General features: G+C 51.4%; 1 protein-coding gene and 1 long non-coding RNA gene across 4 annotated transcripts; one reads left to right on the forward strand and one right to left on the reverse strand.

The window, feature by feature from the left end:
- Nucleotides 1–538: 538 nt before the first annotated feature.
- Defb1 (defensin beta 1) lies at nucleotides 539–22652 on the reverse strand. The gene is made up of 3 exons (XM_005334349.5): nucleotides 22518–22652; nucleotides 4715–12441; nucleotides 539–782 (listed from the first exon to the last, which is right to left on the reverse strand). Exons 1-2 carry the CDS (start codon nucleotides 22576–22578, stop codon nucleotides 12296–12298), a joined length of 207 nt encoding a protein of 68 aa, XP_005334406.1. The 5' UTR covers nucleotides 22579–22652; the 3' UTR covers nucleotides 539–782; nucleotides 4715–12295.
- Nucleotides 21616–27126, forward strand: LOC144370253 (uncharacterized). 3 transcript variants are annotated; one of them, XR_013430146.1, is made up of 4 exons: nucleotides 22637–22772; nucleotides 25436–25637; nucleotides 25821–25985; nucleotides 26081–27126. It is a non-coding gene; the product is annotated as an uncharacterized LOC144370253 (long non-coding RNA). The 3 variants fall into 3 exon arrangements; XR_013430147.1 differs by lacking the exons at nucleotides 22637–22772; nucleotides 25436–25637 and adding an exon at nucleotides 21616–22071; XR_013430145.1 differs by lacking the exon at nucleotides 25436–25637 and having other exon boundaries at nucleotides 22634–22772.
- The last annotated feature ends 547 nt before the right edge of the window (nucleotides 27127–27673 follow it).

Raw genomic sequence — 27673 nt, forward strand, 5'->3', positions numbered from 1 at the left:
CCTTGGTGGCTGAGAGCCCCAGAATCTGCCTGAGATGGTTGTTCTCTCCAGCAGTCACGGATGAGGGCTTCTTAAAAAGTTATAAGTATCATTTTTCCCCCACACAGCTCATCTTTATGTGCATCTGTGGGCCCAGGGCCATAATCTGGTCCAGGTGGTCATAGTGAGCTTCAATAGCATTTCTAGACTGTCCCCTCACTGAGTCACCTTTTTTTTCTGGTAAGACCTTGAACATCGACTGCCTTAGCTCTTTTGCAACATGCATCTCAGAGATACCTCCTAGCACCACCTGACTTCCACTCCCACTCCCGGTGTCTTCTCAATTGAAATATGTGCCTTCTACCCCCAGATCCCTCCTTTCTATCCCCAGCCTTCGGGAACCTCTGTCTTTCTCTGTGTTGATGTGTTGGCCTTTCTTAGTGTCCACCTGTGAGTGAGGTTGTGTGCCAGCCTTTTCCATGTAGCCCAGTGTCCCACAGACTCATCCAACCCAGTGCATGTCTTCACTTCTTTCAAGTAGAGACCCAGACTCACTTGATTCTGAAAATATGCTTCACCTAATTTTCCTTTATTGAAATAATGGTTACAAATTCTTCACTTGGTGCCAGTCCTTTCTTGCAGCCAACTTTGCTCAGTCTTCCTGCAACACACTTGCAGCTCCTTGGAACATACTGCTAAAAATTCAGTTTCAGGAGGGCACCTGTACATGTAACATTGCCCTTTATATTTTGTGCACCGTATATCTTCAGCCCAACGGGCGTAAGTACTGGGGTGACCGACACCTGCAGGGAGGAAACACAAATCCTTAGACCTTGTGCTTATGGCCTCAGTGCCTTCTGGTCATTGGGCAAGGCTGAGCAGGGACTCTGGGATGCACATGGGATGGTTTGCTCCTCCAGGGGCTCTGCATGTTTGATCCTTGGGCTGCTCCTGAAATAACAAGGTGCATATCTCCCTTCCAAGGATGAGCAAGGTGTTCCCGGTGGGGATTTCCTCTGCCCATCATTCAAGAGACATAAGAAAGAGACACCCCAAATATATTTTTAAGGACATCTTACTGTCTCTGGCACTCACCCACTGCATTCTTGTAATTCTAAACATGGTTTATGTTCAAGGGGCAGACCATGAATTTTCCTGCTCACCGAGGGGTCACACTCATCCCTCAGGCCTTAGTATACTCCCCCCTCCAACTTTACGTGCATTCTTTTCTCTGGTTTCAGTTGTCCCCATCCCTCTGGATGCAGTGTACTGAACCTTCTTACTTTATGTACTTATCCCTCTGGCTTTAGGTGTACTCATCTCCATGACTTTGGGGATACTTGTTCCTCTAATTTGAACCCCTATTCAACATCTTCAAAATCATCATTTTGCCTGAAACCTATATTCATTCATTTACTGTCAGACTGAGTTGATGTGTGCTCTGTAAAGATTTAATAGGTTTCCCAGGTGGAATTTCTTGTGTCCTACAGCTGGTATCTTGGAGTCTCCTAACTAGAAGGAACCCTGACCTAGACCCCTGTGTTTCCAATACAGAAGGACGTCACTCAGGGCTACCCTCCGACACTAACCTTGGGCCAGTGTTTGGCCAGCCTCCTTTAGTGGGTGATACAGGATGACTCCTGCCACCTCAAAATTCTCCTGTTGTTGCCTGACTCCTGAAACCTCAGAAAGCGACTGGACGTGGACTCGGGGACTCCCCGGAGGTGGTCAAGGTTAAACGAGGTCCATGGGATGGGCCAGGATCCAGGATGAGAGGCCTGGTCCTCAGAGAGGTCAGGCAGAGACACACACAGAGGAAAGCAGGTGGGGACAGGCGGAGGTGCCATCTCTGAGCCCCACCTGCTGCCACCTGGGTCTAGACCACCTGCCCCAGAAGTGCCAGCTGACGCCTTTCAGTTACTGAAGGGCCTAGTGTGTGGGCTCTGTGAGGGCAGCCCAGCAGACTGTGCCCAGGCCCTGGCACCTAGGAGACAGTGTGCTCCAGAGGCCCGTGGCCCTCGCTGGGAAGTGGGTTTCACCCTGAGGGAAACTGCCCTCCAGGACCTGCCCTCCAGGGCTGTCCTCCTGCCTTTGCAGCCAAGTCTAACCATGGCTTCGGAAGGCCGCCCATCTTCAGCCCTTCACCTTTCACGCTCTTTCCATTGCCCAGCGTCAGCCCTCCTAGTCCAGGGCATTCTTGCCTGCCTGTGCTCATCAGCATCAGCGACTTCCTAAATTCAAGGCCTGGAGTGAGAACAGAGCAGCTGGGGTGTGTCTTGGCCACTAGGAGCGAAGTGGCTTTGTTCCTCTGTTCTGTTCCCTGGGAGCTGTGCTGTTAGCCTGGCAGCCCCTGGGAGACATGGCTATTCACAGGGAGGTGGCTGGAGTCCACGAGACTCAAGGACAGTGCTTGGTGGACCCACGGGCTGGTGGTTGTGGAAGCCGATAGAGCCCCTCTGGAGCATTTCCCCCCCTGCAGAAGGCTCTATGGCATTGTGCTGTACGGAGATGGGGGGAATCCAGGGAGGTTGTGGTTGAACCATCTCAATGCTCATGAGAGAGGCGTACCTCTTCAGAGCCCCTGGTTGCTCTCAGGAAGTGCAGTCTGCTGATCTGCAGTTCACGTTCTCCTCTGCACCATGTGGATTCCTATTGATGCAGGATTGTCCTGGGTTGATTTCACCTGTCACTGGGTTGGGGTTCACCATAGCATCATATCCTACACTACAATGGCTAGAATTTTTCTGTTATCCATATCTTTGTTTAAAATTAACAAAACCAGAAAAAACCCAAAGCCAGTGCCCCAAACTTGAAGCTTGGCCTTTAGAAGTGCTGCCTGCAGAGTGACCCAGGGACACAGGAGGGGAACCTGCATGACAATGTGCAGAACAGACAGGGGAGCAGCTCTTCCTCCCCCTCCATACCCCTCCCCATGAGGACAAAGCTCAGAGCCCTAAGCAGTTGTCCTTCCTTGTGGACAAATGGGATTGTGGGGACAGCTGCGGCTCCTCAGAGGCAGTGCTGGGCCTGTGGGTCCCCCAGGGCCTCGGATCCTCCCTGGCTCCTGCCTGGAGGGGGGAGGCTCTGCTCTTTGCTCCTTCTAGAAGGTGAGCTGAGAACTCCTTTCCTGACAGGCTGTGCACAGGAGTCCTGGGTGGTCCAGGCCCAGTGCAGAGGGGCCTGGCAGGGGAGTCCCTGAGTGTCCTCTGAGTGGTCCTTGCTGCCAGCTGCCTTGTTACAGAGCAGGTCAGGACTGCCCCCTGTGCCTGCTCAGCCCTGTGCCTGCTCAGCCCTGTGCCTGCTCAGCCCTGTGCCTGCTCTGCCCTGTGCCTGCTCAGCCCTGTGCCTGCTCTGCCCTGTGCCTGCTCAGCCCTGTGCCTGCTCAGCCCTGTGCCTGCTCTGCCCTGTGCCTGCTCAGCCCTGTGCCTGCTCAGCCCTGTGCCTGTTCAGCCCTGTGCCTGCTCAGCCCTGTGCCTGCTCTGCCCTGTGCCTGCTCAGCCCTGTGCCTGCTCAGCCCTGTGCCTGCTCAGCCCTGTGCCTGCTCTGCCCTGTGCCTGCTCAGCCCTGTGCCTGCTCTGCCCTGTGCCTGCTCAGCCCTGTGCCTGCCCAGCCCTGTGCCTGCTCAGCCTTGTGCCTGCTCAGCCCTGTGACTGCTCAGCCCTGAGCCTGCTCAGCCCTGTGCCTGCTCAGCCCTGTGCCTGCTCTGCCCTGTGCCTGCTCAGCCCTGTGCCTGCTCATCCCTGTGCCTGCTCAGCCCTGTGCCTGCTCTGCCCTGTGCCTGCCCAGCCCTGTGCCTGCTCAGCCCTGTGACTGCTCAGCCCTGAGCCTGCTCTGCCCTGTGCCTGCTCAGCCCTGTGCCTGCTCAGCCCTGTGCTTTGAATGAGGTGCTCATGATCCTATTCAGATGGGAAGAGCATAAAACTCTTCTGGTTAAAAGTCTGCTTTAAACTGTTTTGAGTTTGGAATGTCAGAAAGAATGTCTCCTTGTTAATCAGTAAAACCACCCTCACCCCTGGCTGAAGGAGAAGGTTGAACCAGCAGGTCCTCCTGGGACCTGGTATATTCCGGTATTTTCCAGTATTTAAGGAAATATATGCTGTTGCTCTTGAGTTGATTTCTCCCCCTCTGTAAATGCTCTAGTGCACTATTAAGAACCCGCATCAAATGCCTTGCTCCCAATTCACACGGGCAGCTGGAGGCACAGTTGGAGTAGCCAGGCATTCCTGGAGGTAAAGCCAGGGCCTGGAGAAAATGCTTGGGGACTTACCACAGTAGCCACGTAGTGCTTTCTGCACAGGGCTCCAGTTGGCAAGGGAGGAAGTTAAGACTCAGAAATGTGTGACTTGCTCAAAGTCACTGTGAGTGACAGGGCAGGGATAATCATGTGTCCCTCCACGGATCAGTGACCTGAGGTGCGCACGGCAGTTGCGTCCCTCTGGATAGGAAGCTGGCCTTCAGTGTGAGGAGCCAGTGAAGGGAAGCAGAAATCCCCTCTCCACAGGGCATGCTCTAGATGCCGGGACGATGATGGGGCTGGGAGATGCGGGACCCATGCCTGAGTAGCCCTGAGACCATAGGGCCCCCTTCCCCTGCTGCCTGGGGACAGCTGCAGAGCCCACTGCAGACCCTCCACCTCAGGTGTCCCCTGAGTCTCCTCCTTAGGATACAGAGCAGCCTCTTCTTGGTCCCTCGCCCTCAGCCCTGGGTCAAGTGCTTCAGCAGCTCCTCTGCTTACCTGGGTCTATCTGTGAGAAGAGGAAGCAGAGAGTCAGCAGCAAAATGCAGTGTGGCCTCATTGTGTCAGGCAGGCAGGGCTCAGGGTGCAGGAGAGGAGGAGACCCTCCCTAGCAGGCTGAGAGAGAGTGCCGGTGGCCAGAGCTGGGCAGGATTTATAGGGCTGCAGGACTCACAACCTCCTAGGGCTGAGGGAGGCGTGGCAGTCCAGAGAGTTCTACCAACTGCCCATCCTGGCCTTTGCCCTGAATGGCCCCACATCCTGTGGGCCCCTGGTCTGTGTTGGGCTGTGGCTGGGTTTTGCTTAGCCTGAAATCCTGCCAGCCCCTATCTTTCCATGTTTGTGGATTAGGGAGGTTCCTGGCCAGGCAGCTCTCACTAGGATCCCTCATGTTATGAAGGTGCAGAGATCCCGTGAGAGGAGTCGGCTGCTCTCCTGGTGGGGCCTGGCTCCGTGTTCCCTTTTATGTTCCTGTGTCCCAACAGGTTGCTCAGGGTTTCACCCTCTCCCAGTGCTAAAGCTGAGCAGGAGGCAGGGGCGAAAGTTCCTCTTCATCCTGAGGCCCCTCTAATCTCTCCTAATGTAGAACTGTCTCTTTTGGGGCCAATTCCAGCTGGTCTACAAGAACACATGGAAGGCACTAGCCGAGCTGTCCCGGTGGGAGGGGAGGTGGCAAGGTTCTTGCACAACACATCTCAGACCACATCTCAGACCACATCTGGACTTGTGTTCTAGGGATATTCCACTATGACTTCTCAGGGTGTGAGCCCCCATCTTGGCCCCAAGGGCAGGCAGGTATGAACCGTGGGGCTACCCCTGGGGTCCCATGGGTGGGATGAATCCTGTTCAAGGAGCCTACAGTGCTCAGTGATCCCAAAGGTTTCAATAGCACGCCATTTGTTGTTGGTCTCCTCAGCAATTCCTGGAGCAGTGGATTCCTAGTGACCCACCCCGGCTCCAATTGTCAAGCAACGAACCTGGCTCTGAGCCAGAGACAAGCTTATTATGAGGCCATGGAGCAGCTCAGAATACCATTGGCTTGTAGGAGCCCTCAACCTGCATCTCAGCTTCCAGGAGCCATGTCCATCCCCTGCCACAGAACTGGTGCCATGAGGATTCCTGGGCACAGCCACCAAGCATGGCACATCCAGAAGAGATGCACTAGTAGTTGCCAGCAACTCCACAGAGAGCAACCCGCTGCAGGCCAAGCACCTTGTAGACACCTTGACTGCTTCCCTGACACAGAGAGAGGCAGTGTGTGTGTGTGTGTGTGTGTGTGTGTGTGTGTGTGTGTGAGAGAGAGAGAGAGAGAGAGAGAGAGAGAGAGAGAGAGGGAGAGGGAGAGATAGACACATAGAGACTCCTAGAGATGGAGAGATTTAAGGAGACACAAATATCTAGAGAGAAAAAGAAAGAGAAAAAGAGAGACAATAAGACACATATGTGTATACAGAGAGGACCCCTTCCCACCTGTCCTTACTTCTGGCTACACTCTCCCCCTAGCCAGGTCCAAGTCTGGATGCTACGTGTGGCTGGCAGAGCCTTGCTCACAGGTGCAAGGGAGTCTGGGAAAGAAAGACGTCTGGGCATGCAGTCCACACCCTGGGGTCGTAATACTTTCTCACAACTGAGAAAGGAGAAGGCCCCAAACAATCAGAGGACGTAGGCTGCTGGGTGGACGCGAACACTGATAAGCGTTCATTCTGTTATTCCCTGGTCCAGGCCCAGGTAGGAGGACCCCATGGTGGGCCTGGCAGTCTTGAGTGAGGCAGGGTGCAGTGAGATCACTGTGCTTCCCCAGAGAGGCTGACGGGGAGGCAGGTGGGCAGGGGGAGTTGGGAGGAAGCTGGGCAGGGGCTCTGGAGGGCACGCGGGGAGCCTTCTGGCAGGTGGTTGGAGGTGACTTATTCCCAGGACGTCAGCAGTGCTCTGGCCCAGGGCTTGGCCTGCACCTGGCTGTGTGGGTGGGGTCCTGGTGACTCTTGCCCAGGTTTTCCGTGGAGGGAAAGGTGGGTCATGGAGGGGAAGGTGGGTCACCAGGTCAGGGAGGGCTGGCGTGTGCCGTGGGGCCTGAGTCATGAAGGTCTGCAGTCAGCCTTTGGGGCAAGGAGGCCATCAGTCTGCTCAGAGCGGCTCAAACCATCCGCTGTTCAGGGTCTTCAGTACAGGGCTGCCAGGCCCATAGCCCAGGTTCTTAGGGGCTGTGTGTTTCCTGCTGCTCAGAGAAGCTAGGCTGAAGCCAGCAGGCAGTTTGGATGTGTCCCCAGCCAGGGCTGCACCATATGGAAAGCTTTCCCTTTGGGACCCCTCCCACCAGGATCCCAGTCCTCGCTGAGTTTCCTCAGACAGGCCTGGTAGCATCTGCCAGCAGTTCCAGAATCCCATCCAGGACTCTTAAGGTTGCTGGGCATCCCCTTGATTTCTGTGGTTCCTCACCCTGAGGCCAGGTGGCGCTGGCTGGGGAGAGAGGGGGCACTTCCTGCTTCTCCAGGCTGATTGGGCTGGATGCAGGACCGTGCCTTAGTTGGAGGATGGTGGTGGAGGAAAACAAGCACCCAGTGCACTGTGGGAACACAAAGTGTAGCTGGAATCAGGGGCTCAGAACCTGTAGCCCGAGTGCAACATTCAGGGGAAAAGTTACTGTGCAACAAAGGGTGGAGCAGCATGTGGGGCAAACAGGTGAAGAGTTGAAAAAGGAGTGTGTTAAGCAATTTTGTTCCAATAGTGTGTTGTGTGTTGTTTGTGTCTTCCTCCCATTTTCCCATTTCCAAAGTGACAGGTGGGTGTCTTCACCAGGTCGATTATAAGCAGTGTTGCTTGTAAGAATCATAATGGAACCATAAGTTTTACACACTGTGTCACTCAGTGAGACCACTCTTCTTGCAAACCCCTGCCCCGTGGGGCCCTCTTCAGTGTGGAGCTGGTGTTCTTTTGATGTGATCCATCAGTCTGGGATGGCTTCCTTTCTTGCTAGCAGAAGGAAATACCCAGAGTCTTCTGGTTTATCTTCTGCTCTGACCTGGATCTGCTGACTCTCTAAGTCATCCTGCCTGTTTTCAGTGGGAAATCTCATTTAGCCACCATAGGTGACACAAGGGGTGCTCATTGTTACTGGGCTGCTAGTCCCTTCCGATGGGCCAAGGCTCAGGAATCCACACCTTAGAGAAGGATAGGTCCTGGAGTCGTAGAGAGAGTTCCAGTTCACCACGAACAGGACTTTAATGTCATCTTTTGATTTCTTCTGAAGTTTTCTTATACAAAGTCTTATGACCTGTCATTATTATATCTTGCTGTTTTTTTTTTTTTAATTTCAGACCTATTGCAAACCAATGCAAAGGGAGTTTGCATTGGAGTCTCTTTGTGACCTCTTTTTCCTTTTCTTGTTGTGAGCATTTTGGTGCTTCTGCCCTGAAGAGTCCAGCCTCTGTCTCCTAAGAAGGAGGCATTCTCCCAGAGCCCTGCAGGGCAGTTGCCATCCTCAGACCGAAGCATCCATACAGTTTTAAAAAAATTTATCTGAGAAGTGACAATATCGCAATACTTTCAGATGGTTTGATCTCATTAAAAATGTCTTGTGCTTTCAAAATGTATATTTCTCTCTCTGTATTATTTTACACAAGTAATGCACACTTCATGCAGGAGACCAGATGTTTTCTTTCTCTCTTGGAAAGGTAGGGTCTTCCCTTTTTAGTGTTTTTTGAAAGTCTGTCAAAATGTGCCTAGATGTTAGGCTTTTTTCTTTGAAATACATACTTGTCATTGGATGGACTCTTTGCTTATCTCTGGGGAAAATTTTTTCCTATTTCATTAATCATTCTTTCACCTGAAATCTCACTGTCCTCTCTTTCTGTAATTTATTTAATGAGACAATTTCTTGAGTGTTTATCCATGTACATCTCCTTTTATCTCATAACTTCCAACATAGTTCTCTTTGCACAAAATCAATTCTCTGGGTTTATATTAAAATATTTACTTTGCAAATAACTCTTAAATGTCTAAGGCTTTGTTCTTCCTCCTAAACTCTCCACAGAGCATTTTATTGCTGTCCTGTGTACACAGCGCCCCAGAGGCGGGTTGGCTTGTGAACTGGCATCTCCCTCGCTGCTCCCTGGGGGTCCTCTGGACCCTGGTGTGTGCATACTGTCCAGGATGAAGAGCAAGCTGTGCTGTGGGAGGCAGGCTGTGCTTCCTCACTGCTCTGCTGCAGGGTCGCTTTCCCTGAAGAGCTTTCCTTTGCCAGGGAGAAGGCCCTGGGAACTTTGACATGGGCACGCCGTGCTGGCGAGCTAAGTTCTGTTTAAGACGCGGGGTGGACCTGCCAGCAGGCTGTGCCTGTCAGATGCACTGAAGATGCTCCCAGGGCTCCTTTCTTGTGTGCCTGGCTGGGTCCTGGTGTCCAGATTTTATCACGTGTTGTTCTGGATGTTTCTGAGAGTGTGTTTTGGATGAGATTCCCATTGGCTATGTGTTGTTTTCTGTGAAGGGCAGTCAGGTGTGGTGGGCAAGAGGACCCAGGAGAGTGTCAGGAGAGCGAGGTTCAATACCCCCACAGGTGGCAGGGTCAGGAGGGCCCACCGGCCACACAGGCCACTGGGGAAGGCCTGAGATGGGGAGGCAGAAGATAGCACCACGGTGTTGGGGCCAGAGGCCGTGTTGGGGCTTCACAGTCGAGGGCTGTGCACTGGGACACACGTAGGTCGGGCTGGTTTGGATAAGTGGTGTGTGTTGGGCTCTGTGGTGGCCCCTGGATGCCTGTCTCCTGGCCCTGGCCTGTCTAAGGCAGAGCAGTGCTGTCTCCTGGGGTGTGGGCCAGGCAGTGTGCAGGTCAGGCATGCTCCTGGAGGCACCCTGTGGTTCTCCAAGCTCTGGCTGGCCCTGGAGGGGCCCTCTCCCCACAGCCAGAGAGCTGCTCTGGTCCTGCCACTGACAAGGTGCAAACATCATCTTCTGTAGAAGAGAAAACCTGTAGGAGGCCCCGTTCTCAGTGTTGCCTGCTGAGCCCAGCTGATGACCTGCATAGTGTGGATGGGCCTCATGCCATCGGCTGATGGCCCTGAGGGGAACTGGCCTCCTGGAAGACAGGAGGAATTCTCCAGCTGGCTGGCCTCTGACTCACGCTGCAGTCCTCTCCTGTGCTGCAGCCTGCCAGGGCCCCTCCCTGCAGGGTTCAGTCAGCAGCCCCCCAGCTGTGGAGCAGCCCCCTTAAATGAGGGTCTCCCTTCCTGTGCGTGGACCTTGTGGTGCTCTGGAGAACCCTGAGGAGCTGATACTGGCATCAGAGAGGGTGACTATGGAGGAAGAGGGCGCTCAGGGTCAGTCTGCTGCCAGCTCTGAGCTGCTTCAGTGGCCGAGAGCCCCAGGGTCTGCCCTGAGATGATTGTGCTCTCCAGCAGCCACAAGCTGAGGGCTCCTTTTAAAAATTGGAAGTACTATTTTTCTTGCACAGCTCATCCTTATGTACATCTCTGAGGCACAGAGCAACGATCTGGTACAGGGTTTCAATCTGTGTTGATTAAGACTTGACCTTCTTAAGTTTTTACTTGGAGTGAACCTCTCAAATCAACTATTCGTCAGTTGGAAATATACCTTGTTGTTGCTCATGTCACCCTGCTGTGCCGCAGATCTCAGGAGTGACTCTTCCTAACTGAAGTGATGTAGTCCTTTCAGCAAGCAAGTTCTCATCCCTGCCCTCCCCCTGAGCCCTAGTAACTGTCTTTTATTCTCTTTTGGCTCTTTTGACCTTCTGTATAATAGTGAGATCATTCAGTTGTTGTCTCTCTGTGCCTGTCTTATTTCACGTAAGATGGTTTCCTCTGTTTTCATCAGCTTTGCTGACAACTTTCTAAAGCTTTTCTAGTTTTCATCTGTTAAAGAAAGTCTTTGCCCAAACCAGAAGAGGCACGGAGACCACCACAACCTGACACAAAAGGCATTTCTACCAGGACATCTGCCCAGGTGCTGTCTGCTCAGCCTTGGATGGATGCCAAACTTGTTATAAATCATTGTTAACAAGAGTTATTGCTTCCAATATCTGGTGTAATCCTCTTACATTGTCTTAATAAACATTCCCTGGCCTCCACCACCTTGAATATGCCCACAGTGTGCTCTGGCATGCGCCTTGCCATTATAGTGTTTTTGGGGGACTCTCTCTCTCTCTCTCTCTCTCTCTCTCTCTCTCTCTCTCTCTCTCTCTCTCTCTCTCTCATTTTGTTTATGTTGACACTTGAATAAGTAGAAAATTTCTAAGTTATAGGAAAAGTCCAAGTTGAGTCAATTAAACAGAAGGCTGAGGTCCTTCCATCAATTGCCTGACTTAAGCCACATTTGAGATTGAGAATGCTTTGAGTGAAGGGGAGGTCAGGTCTGCCTGAGGAAGGACCTCAGGACACTTCTGAACATTACACTGCTCATCTTTCTCCCTGGACCATGGCCCACCATGTTCCCATGTGTCCTTAGCTGTCCCTCATGAACTGGCTGTTACCTGACCACTGGGCCATGAAGTTGGACTTCAAGGGTTGTTCATCTGCAATGGCAGCAGTGTGGAGGTGGTCGGTCTGATCAGGCACTGAAGGCCACCACAAGACCCAGGGGAAGTGGCCTAATTGTTGTGGTGCCTACTTCTGCCACCTGAGATCTGAGGTGAAAGTACAATGTTCCTGGATTGTTTCTGGGCTTCAAGTCGAGGAAGTGCCTAGATGTGTGTCATTAACATGTCTTATGTTTGTCACCAAGAACTCCCAAGCCCAGTCCTTGTCGTCCCCAGAAGCCAGCATGTTGCTCTGTGAGGCTCCCTGGTGGCAGAGGGGTGATGCACAGAAGACTGTTGCTGGGAAGGGGGAAGCAGATCATTTTATCAGGGGTGATTTTCATTGTTCCTGAAATGGATCAAGTGGAAGAATTTGTGATAGACTAAGGAGATGACAGCCTAATGTGAATCATTCAGAGCATGAAGAAGTTTGTGGAGAAAGGAAGGGGAGCTGCTCTCCTTCCCTGTTGGTGTCTAAAGGACTGGGGGCTGGCTGGCTTGAAATGCAGATGTGTGAGTCCTTAGGACACAGGTATGAGGCCTGAGGATGAAACTCTGGGACTGCTTTCGTGGTCACAAAGGAGGGCTGCACTGCTGGGGTCCCTCACCCCGCTGCCAGCAGTGTGGGGAGCAGAGGCTGCAGCCTTGGCTCTGGAGATGGGCCGTCTCACTGCACTGTTGACCAGAACACTGGAATTCGAGGTCAGCCTCTCCTGGCCCCAGGAGGCCTGGAGCTGCCTCTCCTGGCCACGTGTACTGCTGACCTCTCCTGGCTCTCTGCATCCCTCATCTGTGTGGCAGTACGATCAGCTGAAAGTGACATTGTCTAGCCCTGGCCTTTATTCCTCTGAAGAGGTGTTCTTTCTGGACTGGCATGTCTCTCGTTCCCAGGCTGTCAGTCTAACCCCACATTTTCTTAAATTCTTCCATTGAGCAATAAGATCTATTTTGGTATAAAGAAGATATGTGTCAAGGAAAAAAAAATTTCTTTATTGAAACAATGATCAGAAATAATTCCTTTGGCTTCTATGATCTTTCTCCAAGTCACTCTCAGTTCAGCTACAACATTTTGCGCGTCCGTGGTAACAGGTGCCAGTAATTTTGGTATTCACAGGACAGGACGAGTACAGACAGAATCCTCCATTCCTGACGCACATGTAGTGGTCCGATCTGTGGCCGAGACCTGTGAGGAGAGCAGCACCTGTAAAGAGGGAGCAGACACACTTAGACTCTTGGCTCGTGACCACGATGACTATAGAACATTTGGCGAAGGCACGACAGGTCACTCTGCACATGATTGAAGATGGCACATAATGGGTCTTTGGGACTATTCGTGAAACTGGACAGGTGGGGAGTAACCCATCAAAGATGAACCTTGCAGAGGGGCTTTCTTCTGCCAAGACCTTAAGGGGCATATTCCGCAAATTGAGTGCTATGGTCCACTTCACTGACCACAAACTCACATCCTCTATTGTCAATGCTAAAGTCATTGTCACCCTATGAAAACATCACTCTGACTTCAGTTACGACTGATTACTTTGACGTAAATCCCCATTCTCCTCTTTTCAAAGACCATTTCTGTGGAAAATGAGCATCCTTTACTGTCAGGCTGAAATTACGGTTACTCTGTAAAGATTTAACAGGTTTCCCAGGTGGAATTTCTTGTGTCCTACAGCTGGTATCTTGGAGTCTCCTAACTAGAAGGAACCCTGACCTAGTCCCCTGTGTTTCCAATACAGAAGGACGTCACTCAGGGCTACCCTCCGACACAAACCTTGGGCCAGTGTTTGGCCAGCCTCCTTTAGTGGGTGATAGAGGATGACTCCTGCCACCTCAAAATTCTCCTGGTGTTGCCTGACTCCTGAAACCTCAGAAAGCGACTGGACGTGGACTCGGGGACTCCCCGGAGGTGGTCAAGGTTAAACGAGGTCCATGGGATGGGCCAGGATCCAGGATGAGAGGCGTGGTCCTCAGAGAGGTCAGGCAGACACACACACAGAGGAAAGCAGGGGAGGACAGGCGGAGGTGCCATCTCTGAGCCCCACCTGCTGCCACCTGGGTCTAGACCACCCGTCCCCAGAAGTGCCAGCTGACGCCTTTCAGTTACTGAAGGGCCTAGTGTGTGGGCTCTGTGAGGGCAGCCCAGGAGACCCTGCCCCACGCCCTGGCACCTAGGAGACAGTGTGCTCCAGAGGCCCGTGGCCCTCGCTGGGAAGTGGGTTTCATCCTGAGGGAAACTGCCCTCCAGGACCTGCCCTCCAGGGCTGTCCTCCTGCCTTTGCAGCCAAGTCTAACCATGGCTTCCGAAGGCCGCCCATCTTCAGCCCTTCACCTTTCACGCTCTTTCCATTGCCCAGCGTCAGCCCTCCTAGTCCAGGGCATTCTTGCCTGCCTGTGCTCATCAGCATCAGCGACTTCCTAAATTCAAGGCCTGGAGTGAGAACAGAGCAGCTGGGTGTGTCTTGGCCACTAGGAGCGAAGTGGCTTTGTTCCTCTGTTCTGTTCCCTGGGAGCTGTGCTGTTAGCATGGCAGCCCCTGGGAGACTGGGAGTCAGAATCAGCTGAGAACCTCTTAAAAATGTGTTCTGGGATGGGCTCCATATATTTGCATCAACATAAAACTCAGTTAAATCTAATGTGTGGACAAGAATTGAGAACAGCTGGGTCACTGGATTCCTAGTTTTATTGTGGATGCAAATCTCCTGGAAGGTTTGTTAAAGCATAACATCCCCTGCGCTCTGGATTGGGACTGAGAACTTGCATTTCCAGGGAGCTGCCAGGTGATCCTGAAGCTGCTGGTTTAGAGGCCGCACTTGGAGGAGTTTCTCCTAGAACCTGCAGGAACAGTCAAGCACTTCTCATCCTGCACCTGGACTGATGAGCTCTACTCGTGACATTCCTTGTGCCAGATCTTACTGTCACAAGTGGCATCCCCAGCAGATGCCATGCTTTCCTAGAGAAGACACCATGCTTGACTGGGACCAGGGGTTTGGAACATGGAAGTGCTTCTGAAAGCCTTTGGCTTCCAATGAGAGCCCAAGGACAGTCAAGGCACCCAGGACACATGTACCCAGGCCACGGCACATGCTCCTGCTAGTGTAAGAGAACTAAGGACTTCCTAGGTCAATATTCGGGGTAAGATAGTGGAAGTAGGGGCATCACCTACTACGTACACTTAAAAAAAGACTATTATGAATTTACAGCCATAAACTTGGAAACTTATTTGAAATAAGACAACACTTAGAAAAACACAATTTACTAAAACAAACACAAGATAATCTCATGATTTTAAAGATGTTGAGTCCATGAATAAAATCTTAGTCATGTTATCTTCATCTGTGTCACATTTTTGTCACTGTGTCCATGATAGTGAATAAGAACCATTTTAATATATGCCAAGAAAACACTTGAAGAAATTCAACACTGATTTATGATAAAACTTATTAACAAGTTAGGAACTCAAGGGAACTTTAACAGAATCGGATATTAAAATCTTTCCTTTAGACACTGGCAATAAGATCAGGATAAATAAGATCGCTGTTGCCATTTGACAGCATTTTTGAGGATCTATGCAGGGGAGGAAGTTAAGAAAAGGCACACACACACACACACACACACACACACAAAATACCAAAGGTATAAGGGTAGGGGAGGAAGAAATAAAATTGTTGCTATCGACAGATACTACAATGATATGCTGCTCAGAAGGAATTAAGTGAACCAGAGTAGCAAGTTCAATATCCAAAAAAAGAAAGAAAAATAATGAATTTAAATTTTATTAGCAACCCACAACAAATGTGAATTTTGAAGAAATGCACCTGTTGGAGTAGCCTAACACATCCAGTGTTCAGTTACAGATCTAAGAAAACATGTGTAGCACTTCTTTCAAAAAAAAAAAAAAGATGACTATTTGAAATCAATGAAAGAATACCTAAAAAATGGAAATGCCATTTCAAGCATTTGCAGAAGACTTAAAATGCATTAATTCTCTACAAGTTAATCTTCAGTTTGAACCCAGCCCTATAAGAATCCCTGTCCTGTCAGTGAAACTTGACAAGCTGATTGGAAAATCTATTTAGAAATTCCAAGGGCCAAGAGTGGCCAAGACCCAGGCTGGAGGAGGAGGTGGCAAAACTGGTTTTACTGGATTTGTACTAATTGTGGAGCTGCTCTAATTAAGATAGGGTGCTCCTGAGAAGGGGCAGGCACAGGGAGAAGTGGAACAGAATGAGAGGTGGAAAGAGAGCCGTGGGAGTAAGGAGAGTGCACGTGGAGCAACAGTGGCCAGCAGAGCAGAGGGGAGTCCTCAGTTCTGGGACTGAGTGTCCATGCTGCAAGAACAGCTTGACCTCACACAGCGACACACACACTCTGATACACGCAGGGACACACAGTCACCTACACAAGACACACAGACACACACAGTCACGCACACCCCCCACGGATGCACGCACACACAGAGACACACTCTAAAAACCACTGCCAGAGAGGAGACCGACTGCAAAAGGGCACAAAGAAAGTTTTTGAATGAGGAAATGTTTTATGTCATGATCATGGTTATGATCACAGAACTGTACACATTTTTTTTTAATATTCATTGTACTGTACACTTAAAATTAATTCATCTTATTATAATTAAATCATACCTCAATAAAACGGATTTTTAAAAAGGCAAAAAAAAAAAAAAAACGAACAAGAACGCACATTGCCAGACAGACCATAGCCTAAATGTGAAAGGAAATATAATAAGCTTTAATACTGGAAACTATCTTCATGTTTCAAGGTGAAGGAACAAGGGGCACACACCCCAAAGGAAAAGATTTGAACTTCTAACCACATTGAAAGACCAATTAAAACCTCTTAAGAAAAGTACTTATGAAGAGAGCCAATAACCAAGGGAGAAGGCTGAGGAAATTTCCAATGCACATAACTGACAAAGGGTTTTGTATGTAGGACATATAAAGAGCTACTACAAATCAATAAGCAAAGACAGACAATCTGTTAGGAAATATGGGCAAAAGGTTAACAGCATATCCAAAAAGATGCCCAAGGACCACTAACTACATGCGAAATCCTGAGTTCACTATTTATCAGGGAAAGGAAGTCATGGCACTGAACTCACCAGAGGCTAAAATTTGAATGAACATTTTCTAGTGCAACAAGAATATGGAGTAGCAGGAATTCCCATTCATGAATCTTGGGAATGTAAATGAGTGCGGAAATTTTTAGAAAAGAGTTGGGTATTTCTATTAAAATTGAATATACTATATCCTATGGTCCAGCAAGGCCACCCCCAGCACACAGAAACAGCCATGAAGGCTCGCGGTCCCCTAGGAACGCAGGCGGAAACCAAGCTGTTCAGCATGAGTATGCATGGGGTAAAGGCACAGGACACAGAGAGCTGCTACCACCAAGTTCATTCATGGTGACCCTGGGGGGGGCTGTGACTGGGAAGGCCGGGGGAGGCCCTCTGGGGGGCAGCTTGTGGTGGTGCAGCCTGCTGTGTGGTGTTCATTGTGCTGTCTACCCTGATTCCTGGACGTTTACAATTTAAAAAGAACCTAGTAAAGGAGGTGATCTGAAGAGGTCATTTCTATGTCCCTGAGCTGGGACCTCCTGTGCCTGGAGGCCTGGGGTCCCTCTGTCCTCACCTGCCGGCCCACTTCTGTCCAGTGACCCTGGGGGCACCTGGGATACCTCACAGCCCCGTTGGGCTGCTCACTTCCCCAGGGAAGGTGACCCCCCTCTGCACTGGGGGCTCTTCTTGTCCTGATCCCCACCAAGCTGGATGGAGAAGGACAGGCCTCTGGGCTGCCAAGAAACAGAGGAGAAGACTCCCTGGTGAGTAGGAGGGAGGAGGAGGAGGAGTGTGGGTGGAGGGTGCGAGGGCAGCCTGTCCAGTTCCAGCTGTGCTGAGAGGGTCCTTCCACACAGCAGGCGGCTGCGGCTGCAGCGGGAGAGCCAGCCGCCCTGCCCAGGAGCAGCCGCGGTTCTGCAGCCTCTCTGGTTGAATGAAGAGCCAGCGAGGCTACAGAGGGGAAATGGGTCACGGAGAGGAGAAGGGGTGTGGCAGTGAGCCCGCCCAGGCCAGGTGTCAGGGCTTCAGCAGGCAGAGAATGGCGTAAGGAAGACTGCACCAGCCCTCTGTGGCCCTGAGGTCCCCCAGGCCCTGGCAGGGCCCATGCCGGTGGCCGAGGAAGACTGCTCAGCAGGCTGCTGTGAAGGAGATCATCAATACAGAGGGGATCTGTGGTCTTAGTGTTAAAGAACCAGAAAAGCACAATTTCTTAAGCAGGTTTTGGGAGACTGAGAGACAGCGAGGGGGAGAAGGTGGGAATGGCAGAGTGCTGCTCACGTGCCTGTGCTGGGACTTCTGGTCCTGAGTGGTTTGTTTTCCACCCACCCAAGGTCCCTTGCGAGGGGTTCTAAGATTGTATGATGCAACTGCAGCTCAATGACAGCACGTGGGACAATGTTAAAGACACAACTGGAGAATCATTGACACAAAAACCATCCAGCTGGGGTGGAATGAATTGCAAAAGGACAAGTATTTGGGGAAAGGGAGCCTCAAACCCCACCTTTCTCTCTCACCTGGGACTGCAGCAAACAGCTAGTAGGATTCCACCCTGCTCAGCACTCAGGACTGAGAGACACAGGGGAGCGGCCAATTTGGGACATGGAAGTGCACACCTTGATGTGGGTGTACAATCTAGATTTTCCCAACAGTGGCCACAAATTTAACACCTCTGGAGATGAATACATGGGCAGTGGACCAGAAACCCAACCAGGCATAGGCTAGAATTAGCTTCTCAGAACTCTGGGCTTGTAAGCTAGCCTAAGCCCTTTCCCAGGTCAGGATAAAGTGGATCTCCTTCACAGCAGCCTCGTGAGCAGTGGTGGGTATACTTGGAAGGGCCCAGGAGCAAGTGGGCTCCTCCCGTTGGGGTATTAAAATAAAGGCTGAGGACACTTAGGGGTGGGGTGTAGGCAGAGACAGGGGTGGCCCAAGAGGATTGGAGTTCATTTCTCAGAAAGTTTTTAGGCTATCTGGGGATAAATTCATCTAACACTCCTACAAACAACTCACAAAGTTCCAAAGATAGCCCACTCCTGAACTCAGGTAGCAGAGGAAGACCCCACAACAAGAACCCAAGGCATCTGTCAATCATTGGCAACACCTTCTGACTTGTGGAAGCTTCAATGCCTTCCCATCTAGACTGCTCTTGAGAGAGGTCGGTGAGCTTGGTGACTCATGCAGAGGTCTTTGGGAAGCCTTGGAGAGAATGTAGACTTGGGAGTCCGGGTCCTTTGCTGGCTGGTTCCTGGAAAGTAGACCTCTCTGAGGGTTGGCTTGCAAAGGTCTATGAACAGGCATGAGAGCAGGCCCCATGTGGCAGAGGATCTGGGACATGAAGTGAGATGATGTTCCTGGAGTAGCTTTCCTCAGCTATAAAGTGCCTTCCATGGCTCTGTCCTGGCTGGTGGCTTTGCAGTGCCTGTGGCCCTTACCTTGGCCTGTCCTGGGGACACAGGGCCTCTGTGGGAAGCCATAAGACTGGCTTGTGTTTTCTAGATGGGATCCCTAGGCCTCAGCAGGAGGATTTCCAGAATAGTTTCCAGAAATGGGAGAGGGAGAAGGAGTAGGCGGTGCAGGTTCTGGGAGGAGACTGTCAAGTGCAGGCAGAGAAGGGTGGAGATGGGAGCCGCCCAAGGCTGAGGCCTGGGGGTATTGCCTTTGCCTTATTTAAAGGTAGGAAATGTACCCAAGGCAGCAGGCAGAGCGTGCAGCCTGCAGGCAAAGGCAGGAGGAGGTGGAGAAAGGGCCAACAGCTGTGGCCTTGGAAGAAGTCCGTAGGGAAAGAGACGCAGTGATGACAGAGGTCCTACAGCCAGCCTGTCCCCACTCTAGCTTGCCTCCGTTGGCCCCTAGTCACTCCAGATCACCACTCAGCTTGCAGACAGCCATCTCTAAAATGCCATTTACAACTTGCCCTTCCCAGTGGAGCCCTTTAGGGCCCAGCCAGCCCCAGAGGCCTCACTGGGCCTGTCCCCAGGCCATCTCAGGACTTGCTCCTGGGATTCCTGTCCCTACCTCATGGGTCCCTCTTAGCACGCAGTGTACCTGGAACCTGCAGAGACCCTGAGGGGTCCCTTGGAGGCTGGTAGCCTGGGTTCGAGCCCTTGAGCTGCTGACCACCAGGCATGGGGCAGAGACCACGTTCTTTCCCCCCAGTTGGGGGCTGGTGGCTTGTCCTCACGGGGCACTGACAGGGCTGAGTCGACTGGTGGTCTTTCTGGGGCTTTTGCACCTGTTCTTTCGACCCCCTGCCCTCTGATCTTTCTAGAGCACTATCCAGCCAGGCAGATCACCGCTGGCATCGAGTAGGCAGGAAGGCCACAGGGCATGGTGGGTCTGGGGGGACATGGGGGTGCTCTCTGGACCTGCAGCCCCTGTTCAGCTGCAGCTCACTGTTGTCAGGAAGAAAAATGACCCTGGATTTGTGTACAGAGAGCAGATAACAGTCTAAGGGTTATGTCACAGGTCTTGGTTCCTAAATGTTGGAAGAGAATTAAAATTTTAAACAGCACGCTCAGCAAAATCACTTCTATTACTCCTCCTCATCTCAGCCTCCTCAAACAAGCCTTTGCTGATACCAGGGGACCAGCTCAGCTCCTGGTTCTCTGTTTTCTGACCCTGTGCTCAGCAGACTTCCAAAGTGCATTTACGATAGGAAAACTGCACATATGATTGCTTTTCCATGCCTCCTGGGCTTCCAGAATGGAGGGTGCCGACCTGGAGGGCCTGTGCTTTCCTTGCTCTTCCCCACTCCCAGGACAGTGCCTGCACACGGTCCTTGTGGGCTAAGTCTGGCTCCGTCAGCCCGGCAAGCCTCAAGCTCTCTTGATTTCCAAAGCCTGGCTGGGAGTCTTGTCATCCTGACCTCATGCTGTGTTCACGGAAAGACCTTGGCAGGAGGTGAAAGTGGGCAAGGCTGTCTCTTTCTGGTAGAGAGGAGCAGTGTTAAAGTGGACACAAGTCTTGGACTTCTGCACCCGTGGGGTCAATGGGCCTTGGTTTCCCCAAATGCCCCTGATGTACCAGGCTAGCTCCAAGGACTCTTCCAGAAACAGGATCTACTGTGTGAGCTCAGCCCAGCCATGGCTTGAGACAGAGCATCAGCACCTTGTGGTGGGGCACCTAAGTCCCTGCACCAAACTCCAGGCTGGGCAGGCAGCACAGGCCTGGGGACAGTGGCGTGGAGCAAAGACCACAGCACTGGCCACATTAGCCCCAGAGTGTGAGGTGTTGGACTTGTGAGCCAGCTGATTTCACCGTCACAGTGCCTGGGTTCAGAAAGGGAACCAAATGGTCCCAAAATATCCTATACCACAAAATGCACATTTTTAATATGACATCCATATCATACATATTTTTTAAAAGTAAAATCCTGAAGCCTGTGCCCACAACGAGAAGCAAAGCCTGGTTAAGCGCTGCCTGCAGAGTGACCCAGGGACACAGGAGGGGAACCTGCATGACAATGTGCAGAACAGACAGGGGAGCAGCTCTTCCTCCCCCTCCATACCCCTCCCGAGGAGGACAAAGCTCAGACCCCTAAGCAGTGTCCTTCCCTGTGGCCAAATGGGATTATAGGGACAGCTGCGGCTCCTTAGAGGCACTGCTGGGCCTGTGGGTCCCCCAGGGCCTCGGATCCTCCCTGGCTCCTGCCTGGAGGAGGGAGGCTCTGCTCTTTGCTCCTTCTAGAAGGTGAGCTGAGAACTCCTTTCCTGACAGGCTGCACACAGGAGTCCTGGGTGGTCCAGGCCCATCCAGGCCCAGTGCAGAGGGGCCTGGCAGGGGAGTCCCTGACCGTCCTCTGTGTGGTCCTTGCTGCCAGCTGCCTTGTTACAGAGCAGGTCAGGACTGCCCCCTGTGCCTGCTCTGCCCTGTGCCTGCCCAGCCCTGTGCCTGCTCTGCCCTGTGCCTGCTCAGCCCTGTGCCTGCCCAGCCCTGTGCCTGCTCAGCCCTGTGCCTGCTCAGCCCTGTGCCTGCTCATCCCTGTGCCTGCTCAGCCCTGTGCCTGCTCAGCCCTGTGCCTGCTCAGCCCTGTGCCTGCTCAGCCCTGTGCCTGCTCAGCCCTGTGCCTTTGAATGAGATGCTCATGATCCTATTCAGATGGGAAGAGCATAAAACTCTTCTGGTTAAAAGTCTGGTTTAAACTGTTTTGAGTTTGGAATGTCAGAAAGAATGTCTCCTTGTTAATCAGTAAAAGCACCCTCACTCCTGGCTGAAGGAGAAGGTTGAACCAGCAGGTCCTCCTAGGACCTGGTATATTCTGGTATTTCCCAGTCTTTAAAGGGAAACAGGTTTCCACTCTCTAAATAGATTTCTGTGTCTCTCTGAGGGTCTCTACTGGCAGCACAGTAAACTGCATTTAGAATGCGTTGATGCCCAGCTTCAGATGGGAAATGAAGGCCTGATTGGCCCTAATAGTCTTGTATCTAGAATAAAGGCCTGGCCTGCGGGACAGGGCTCCTGGAGAGCATCCAGCACTTCTCTCTGTCCTAGGATCCATTTGTACGAATTGGAACTGACCTCAGAAGTGTGTCTTGCTCACAACACTGTGACAGGACAGGGGTGATCCTGTGTCCTTGATTCCTCCTGAGGGTCCCCTTTCTCACCTCAAGGACATTGGGCATTGTCCCAGAGAAGCCGGCAACTTCTGGCTGCCTGGAAGCGCCCCCTGTTCACGGGGGAGATGTGGCCTGGGGAAGGCAGGCCTTCTTGGGGACGGAGGAAAGTCACCTGTGGTTCCTGCTGTCTGCACAGTAGGTGAGTCACAGGCACTGGCTGAGCTGTCCTGGTGGGAGGGGTGGTGGCACTTTGCCTGCAGCAGGGCACTGGGGCAGCCTCACCCAGTGACCTGAGGTGCGCACGGCAGTTGCTTCTCTCTGGATAGGAAGCTGGCCCCTCAGCGTGAGGAGCCTGGTGAAGGGAAGCAGAAATCCCTTCCACACAGGCATGCTCTAGATGCCCAGGACAGTGGTGAGGCTGGGAGACATGGGGACCTGTGTCTGAGTAGCCCTGAGACCATCGGGCCCCTTCCCCTGCTGCCCAGGGACAGCTGTAGAGCCTCCAGCTGCCCACTACAGACCCTCAACCTGGGTTTTCTCTTGCCTGCTGCTGCCCTTCATGACATGGATACAGCTGTCTCCATTTCTGTGATTCCTATGCTCCCCATTCCTTGGCAAGGTTTTCCAGAAGATTCCAAATCTTACCTGGGTTGATCTGCGAGAAGAGGAAGGACAAAATCAGCACCAAGATGTAGCAAAACCTCATGGCTGGGCCGGTGTGCAGCAGAAGACCTGAGACTCCTTGGAGGCTGAGCGAGAGGCACCAATGCCTGGATTTGAGCTGTATATATAGGGCTACGGGATTGCACAACCTCTTAGATGACCTGAGGGAGTTGTTGCCGGAGTGAAGTTCTAATCTCTAACCTTCCTCTCATTTGCCCTCAGTGGAATGCAAGTCATGTGAGCTCATTTTCTCTGTCCAGCTGCGGCGGGATTTTGCTCTCAGCCTTGAAACCTGAAGTCAGGTCCTCCTGTCAGCCTGTTTGCTCTTCAGCATGGGAATGTTCTGGGGGTCCTCAGCAAGGCAGCTCACACTCCCTGTGGGGAGTACAAAGGCTCAGGGAGCCCCTGAGACCCAAAGCCCAAGCTGATGGCTGTGGGCTCCGTGCTGGTGTTTGTCCCTGGGGTTTAACTGTGTGCCTCCAGAGTGGCTTCTGGCTTCAACCTTTTAGTACAGCAGATGATCTGGTTGCAAGGATAAAAATTCCTCCTCAGTCTGAAGTTGCTTCTCATCTCTCTTTTGATCTAGAACGGTCTCCTTGAGGGGCCAATATCCACTTGGACTTTCCATCTGGACTTGTGTTCCCAGGATTTGCAACTGTGGCTTCTCTGGTGTGATCCCCCATCTTGGCCCTAGAGGGCAGTGCAGAGACCCCAGGAGCTGGGCCTGTCCGTGCAGGCGTCTGCTGTTCCCAGGCTCCAAGCAGCCTCTGCTGCTCAGTGATGTGAAGTTTTAGAAAACATTTTATTTCTCATTGGTCTTCATTTCAATTTTGGGAGTAGCTTTCCTAGTGTCTCATTAGGGGTCTAATTTGCGAGTCGTAGAACAGGCTCTGGCTGGTTAAGCAAGAGAGGAGCTTATTCAGAGGCCATCGATCAGCTCAGAGAATCATTGCTGGGTCTGAGGAGCTCAGGCTGAGGCTCAGCCTCCAAGATCAATGTCTGCTCTGTGCCCTAGACTAGGGGTGCAGTGAGATCACCTGCTTGTGGCTTCCCCAGAGAGGCTGACTGGGAGGCAGGTGGGCAGAGGGAGTTGGGAGGAAGCTGGGCCGGGGCTCTGGAGGGCACGCAGGGAGCCTGCTGGCAGGTGGTTGGAGGTGACTTATTCCCAGGACATCAGGAGTGCTTTGGCCCCAGGGCTTGGCCTGCACCTGGCTATGTGTGTGGGGTCCTGCTGGCCAGTTCAGAGGGAGTCCATGGGGGCGAAGGCAGGGACTTTAAAGAGCTGCCCGAGGAACACAAGGTTCCTGAAGCAAAAGGTGGGGAGGGTGAGCAGGTCTTAGGTTGGAGTAGTGAGGAGGCCCTTCTTGTGGGTCCTCCCCTCTTCTCTCCCTCCTTCTCTTCCTTCCTTTCTTCGCACTCTCATGGATACTGTGGCACCCAGAGAGGCAGATGCACTGAGCTTAGAGAACTAGGTGCTCCAGGTGATGGCCCCAGGCGTTCCATTTACTACCTGTTGGCTTGGATTCAGTTTCTGCACCCTCATGTTTTTTTCCTGCAAAATGGGGCCAACATTATCTAGTTATGTGATAATATTGTGGGGTAAGCTGGATAATGAAGCATAAAATCTCAGGATGCTACTGGTGGTCACAGCATGTGCTCAGGGTGTGTCTAGGTGTCCGGGGAGTGAATGGAATCGGTATGCAGGAAATATGAACCTGATTTTCAGGATTGACTTTACTGCTGTGAACCTGGAGACATTTTTAGGCTATGTCCACAGAATGTCAACGATGCTGTGATTAATTTGCCAGTTGAGTCTCAGGTGGTTACTTGAACTCTGGAGTGGGAGCATGACCCCAATCCTTCAATGGTAGATATGTGGGATCAGAGGCTCTTCCCTGGACCCTGGGGAAGACTGAGGAGCTCAGCTATCCCTGACAGCTGACATGCCCAGGGCAAGGCAAATGGATGGGAGGCCACCCAGCACTGTGCCCAGAGGGCCACCTGCACCCTGAATGTTACAACCTCTGCTTCAGTGGGAAGCCAAGACGCTGAGTGAGACTGGGGCTGGAGCCTGGCAGGGCACTCCCAGGTGGGGCCGTGATGGAGGGAAGAGGGGCACCCCCGTTGCCAGGCAGTGGGGAGATGGGGCCGAGAGGCAGAGTCCACGCTCCTCTCTGGGTCACCCATCTCTTCTCAAGTGTGAGAAGAGGCCACTTGCTAACGATAGGAGAAGAGAGGTGGGTTCCAAGGCTGGGGACAGAGGACAGCCTGAGCTCCTGTGGTTCATGGCAGGGAGAGTCCAGGGCCCGAGGAAGCTGCGCGTGGTGCCAGGGCAGCAGCCGAGGTGTGAGCCCTGGGCTTTGTCCAGTTTGGGGAGAAACGAATGCACAGAAGAGTGCTGCTGCAGACTGAGTGCACCCTCCCGTCCGTCCCTTGTCAAAGCCCTTGTCCCCAGTGTGGCTGTGCTCAGAAGAGGGCTGTCACGGGAACCCAGTCCGCCTCAGCTTGATCTTGGGCTTGCAGCCTCCAGAACTGTGGACTAAGCCTCTGACCTGTTTGTTACAGGAGCAGGAAAGACCCATCCAAGTGCCATCTGCACTTCTGGGTGAGCCTTCCCAGCAGCACAACCTCCTGTTCCCCCACCTGTTCCTTCCTGCGCCTTGTCTGATGCCCCTCACCAGAGTTTGACAGTCAACAGCAAGTCTCACCCGACCATGTCTGTAAACAGACTCCAGGCTTTGTATTTACAGTACGGGGCTACATGTAGCCCACACTCTCCACACACTCCTTATTGATTCTTGGAGGACTGTAATCATTATTGTGGCCCAAATATGTGCACTACTCTTTTTCAGGGAGAAAAGGCAGATTTTAAAATGATGGACGTTTCTTTTTGTTTTGAGATTGTACTGATCCCAGGAACAGCGGGCACGTCATGCAACCTGGCTCCCTGCTCCCTCACCCACAGCTGGCTTTGACCATAGGCAATGTCATGTCCTTGGTTGCTGGTCACGAGGATGAGTCCCACATGCCACACTGCCAATGCTGCTTGGAGCAGAACTGTTGGTGTCTGGTGTTGTCCTACCTGTGGAGCATGAGACCTGGGTGTGCAGAAGGGAGGGAAGCTGGGTTGGGTAGGGGCTGTGCAGGGCAGCAGCTGCTTTGGGGCCCTGCCTATTAAAGATTAAACAGGTCCCAGTCCTTTCACTGTGGGGTTGAGTGGCTTCTGTCCCAACTCAGATGCACTTCAGAGAGTCTAAGCTCTTTGTTTTGGAATTGATTTCTCAGGGCTGGAAGGAAGAAAAATGAAGGGCTTAGCCTGACCAAGCAGCCCCTGGGCCAGGTACGATGCTGCGATGAATACATCTGGTCCTCGGCACAAGGACAGGCCATGTCTGAGGGAATCAAGCCAGCCCCTGGGTTGGACAGATGGATACAGCTCTGCGCCTGCAGGTAGACGCAGGGTCACTTGGGCCTGGTGCTCAGCAGGCGAGGAGTGTCTAATAAGGGCTAGCTCTTACAATGCTGATTTCTGTTCTTGTTCACAGTGAGTCACCATTTCCCCAGTTCCCAGGATGGTGCACTTGGATGGGTAGAGAAGAGACAGCGAACGAACAGGTACAGAACGGAACCTGCTCATCAGTGAGGTGTGCAGGCGCCCTCACGTTCATGGACAGGGAACCCAGGCGTGGAGAGGCGCGACCACGGCCCCCAGGGAGACTGTCACACAGGTGAAGCCACTGGGCTGAGATACTGGTCCTGGAAGCCCTCCCTGCTGTTGGTTTTATTGTTTTTGTTTTTTAAATTTTTATTTTTGTGGTGCTGGGGATCAAACCCAGAGCTTTGTGCATGCGAGGCAAGCACTCTACTAACTGAGCTATATCTCCAGCCCTTTATTGGTTTTTAGTTATAAAAATAATATATGCCCTAAGAAAAGTTAAAATGATACTGACATATGTCATCAGAAATGAAAGTCACCTTGAGTTTGACTTCCTACAATATACAAATCTCCCTAAACCCATGAGAGTTTCCTCCCCACACAGGAAGGTTGTATTGTTGTATGCCTCGATGCATACACATTCTGAAGGGGACAAACTGTTACCCTGCTCTGCAGCCGGCCCCCACCATCTTTTAATACCATTATATCAACTTCATTTTAATAATGGTTTACAGTACCACAGTGCTCCATTTACATGGAAGGTGTCTATGGATACAATCTATAGTGGAATGCTTTAAAGTATTTATTTAAATTAAATTTACTAAATTTAAAATGTTTCTTTAATATTTTTAAACCTTTATATACATTTAATATTTATTTAAATGGGTATAGAGTCACTAGATAAGAGGAAAGAAATTCCAGTGTTTTATAGCCACAGTGGGTTAACTATGGCCAACAATTCATTTTGTATTTCAAAGTATATAGCAGAAAGGATTTTTCAATGTTACAACAAAAAGAAATGATAAATTTTTGAAGCAATGTATATGCCAATTATCCTCATCTGGTCCTTTGTATACATGTATTGAAATATCACACTGTATGCCATAAATATGTTCAATTACTATGTGTCAATTAAAAATATAAATTTTGAATTCAGATAGGATGTCCATAACACATGATCACTTTCCGTTTTGCCCATTTTAAGTGGGCAGTAAGTACACTCCCAGGTGTACCTTCACCGCCACCATCCACCTACAGACTTTTTACGTGACATGACATTACAACATTCTTCCCACAAACACACCAATCTTAATGATACCTCTGCACCTAAAAATGACAGCAATACTAATTACCATTCTAGGATTCACAATTGCTATAGAACTAAATCAACTCACCCTCAACCTAAAAACTAAATTTTACGCTAATATATCTAAATTCTCAAACCTATTAGGTTATTTCCCAACCACTCTACATTGTCTATATCCTCATCTAAACCTTACCACAAGCCAAAAATTAGCCTCTGCCTCCCAGACTTAATCTGAGTAGAAAAGACAATCCCAAAACTAACTGCTAATCTCCATACCACAGCTTCCACCAAACCTCCAATCACAAAGGTCTAATTAAATTCTATTTCTTATCATTTCTGCTCTCCATTATGCTAGCAATAGTCATTGTGTCCTGTTCCCACGAGTAATTTCAATCA

This window comes from Ictidomys tridecemlineatus, chromosome 14 (genome assembly GCF_052094955.1).
Source record: "Ictidomys tridecemlineatus isolate mIctTri1 chromosome 14, mIctTri1.hap1, whole genome shotgun sequence".
In the NCBI taxonomy this organism is placed as follows: domain Eukaryota; kingdom Metazoa; phylum Chordata; class Mammalia; order Rodentia; family Sciuridae; genus Ictidomys; species Ictidomys tridecemlineatus.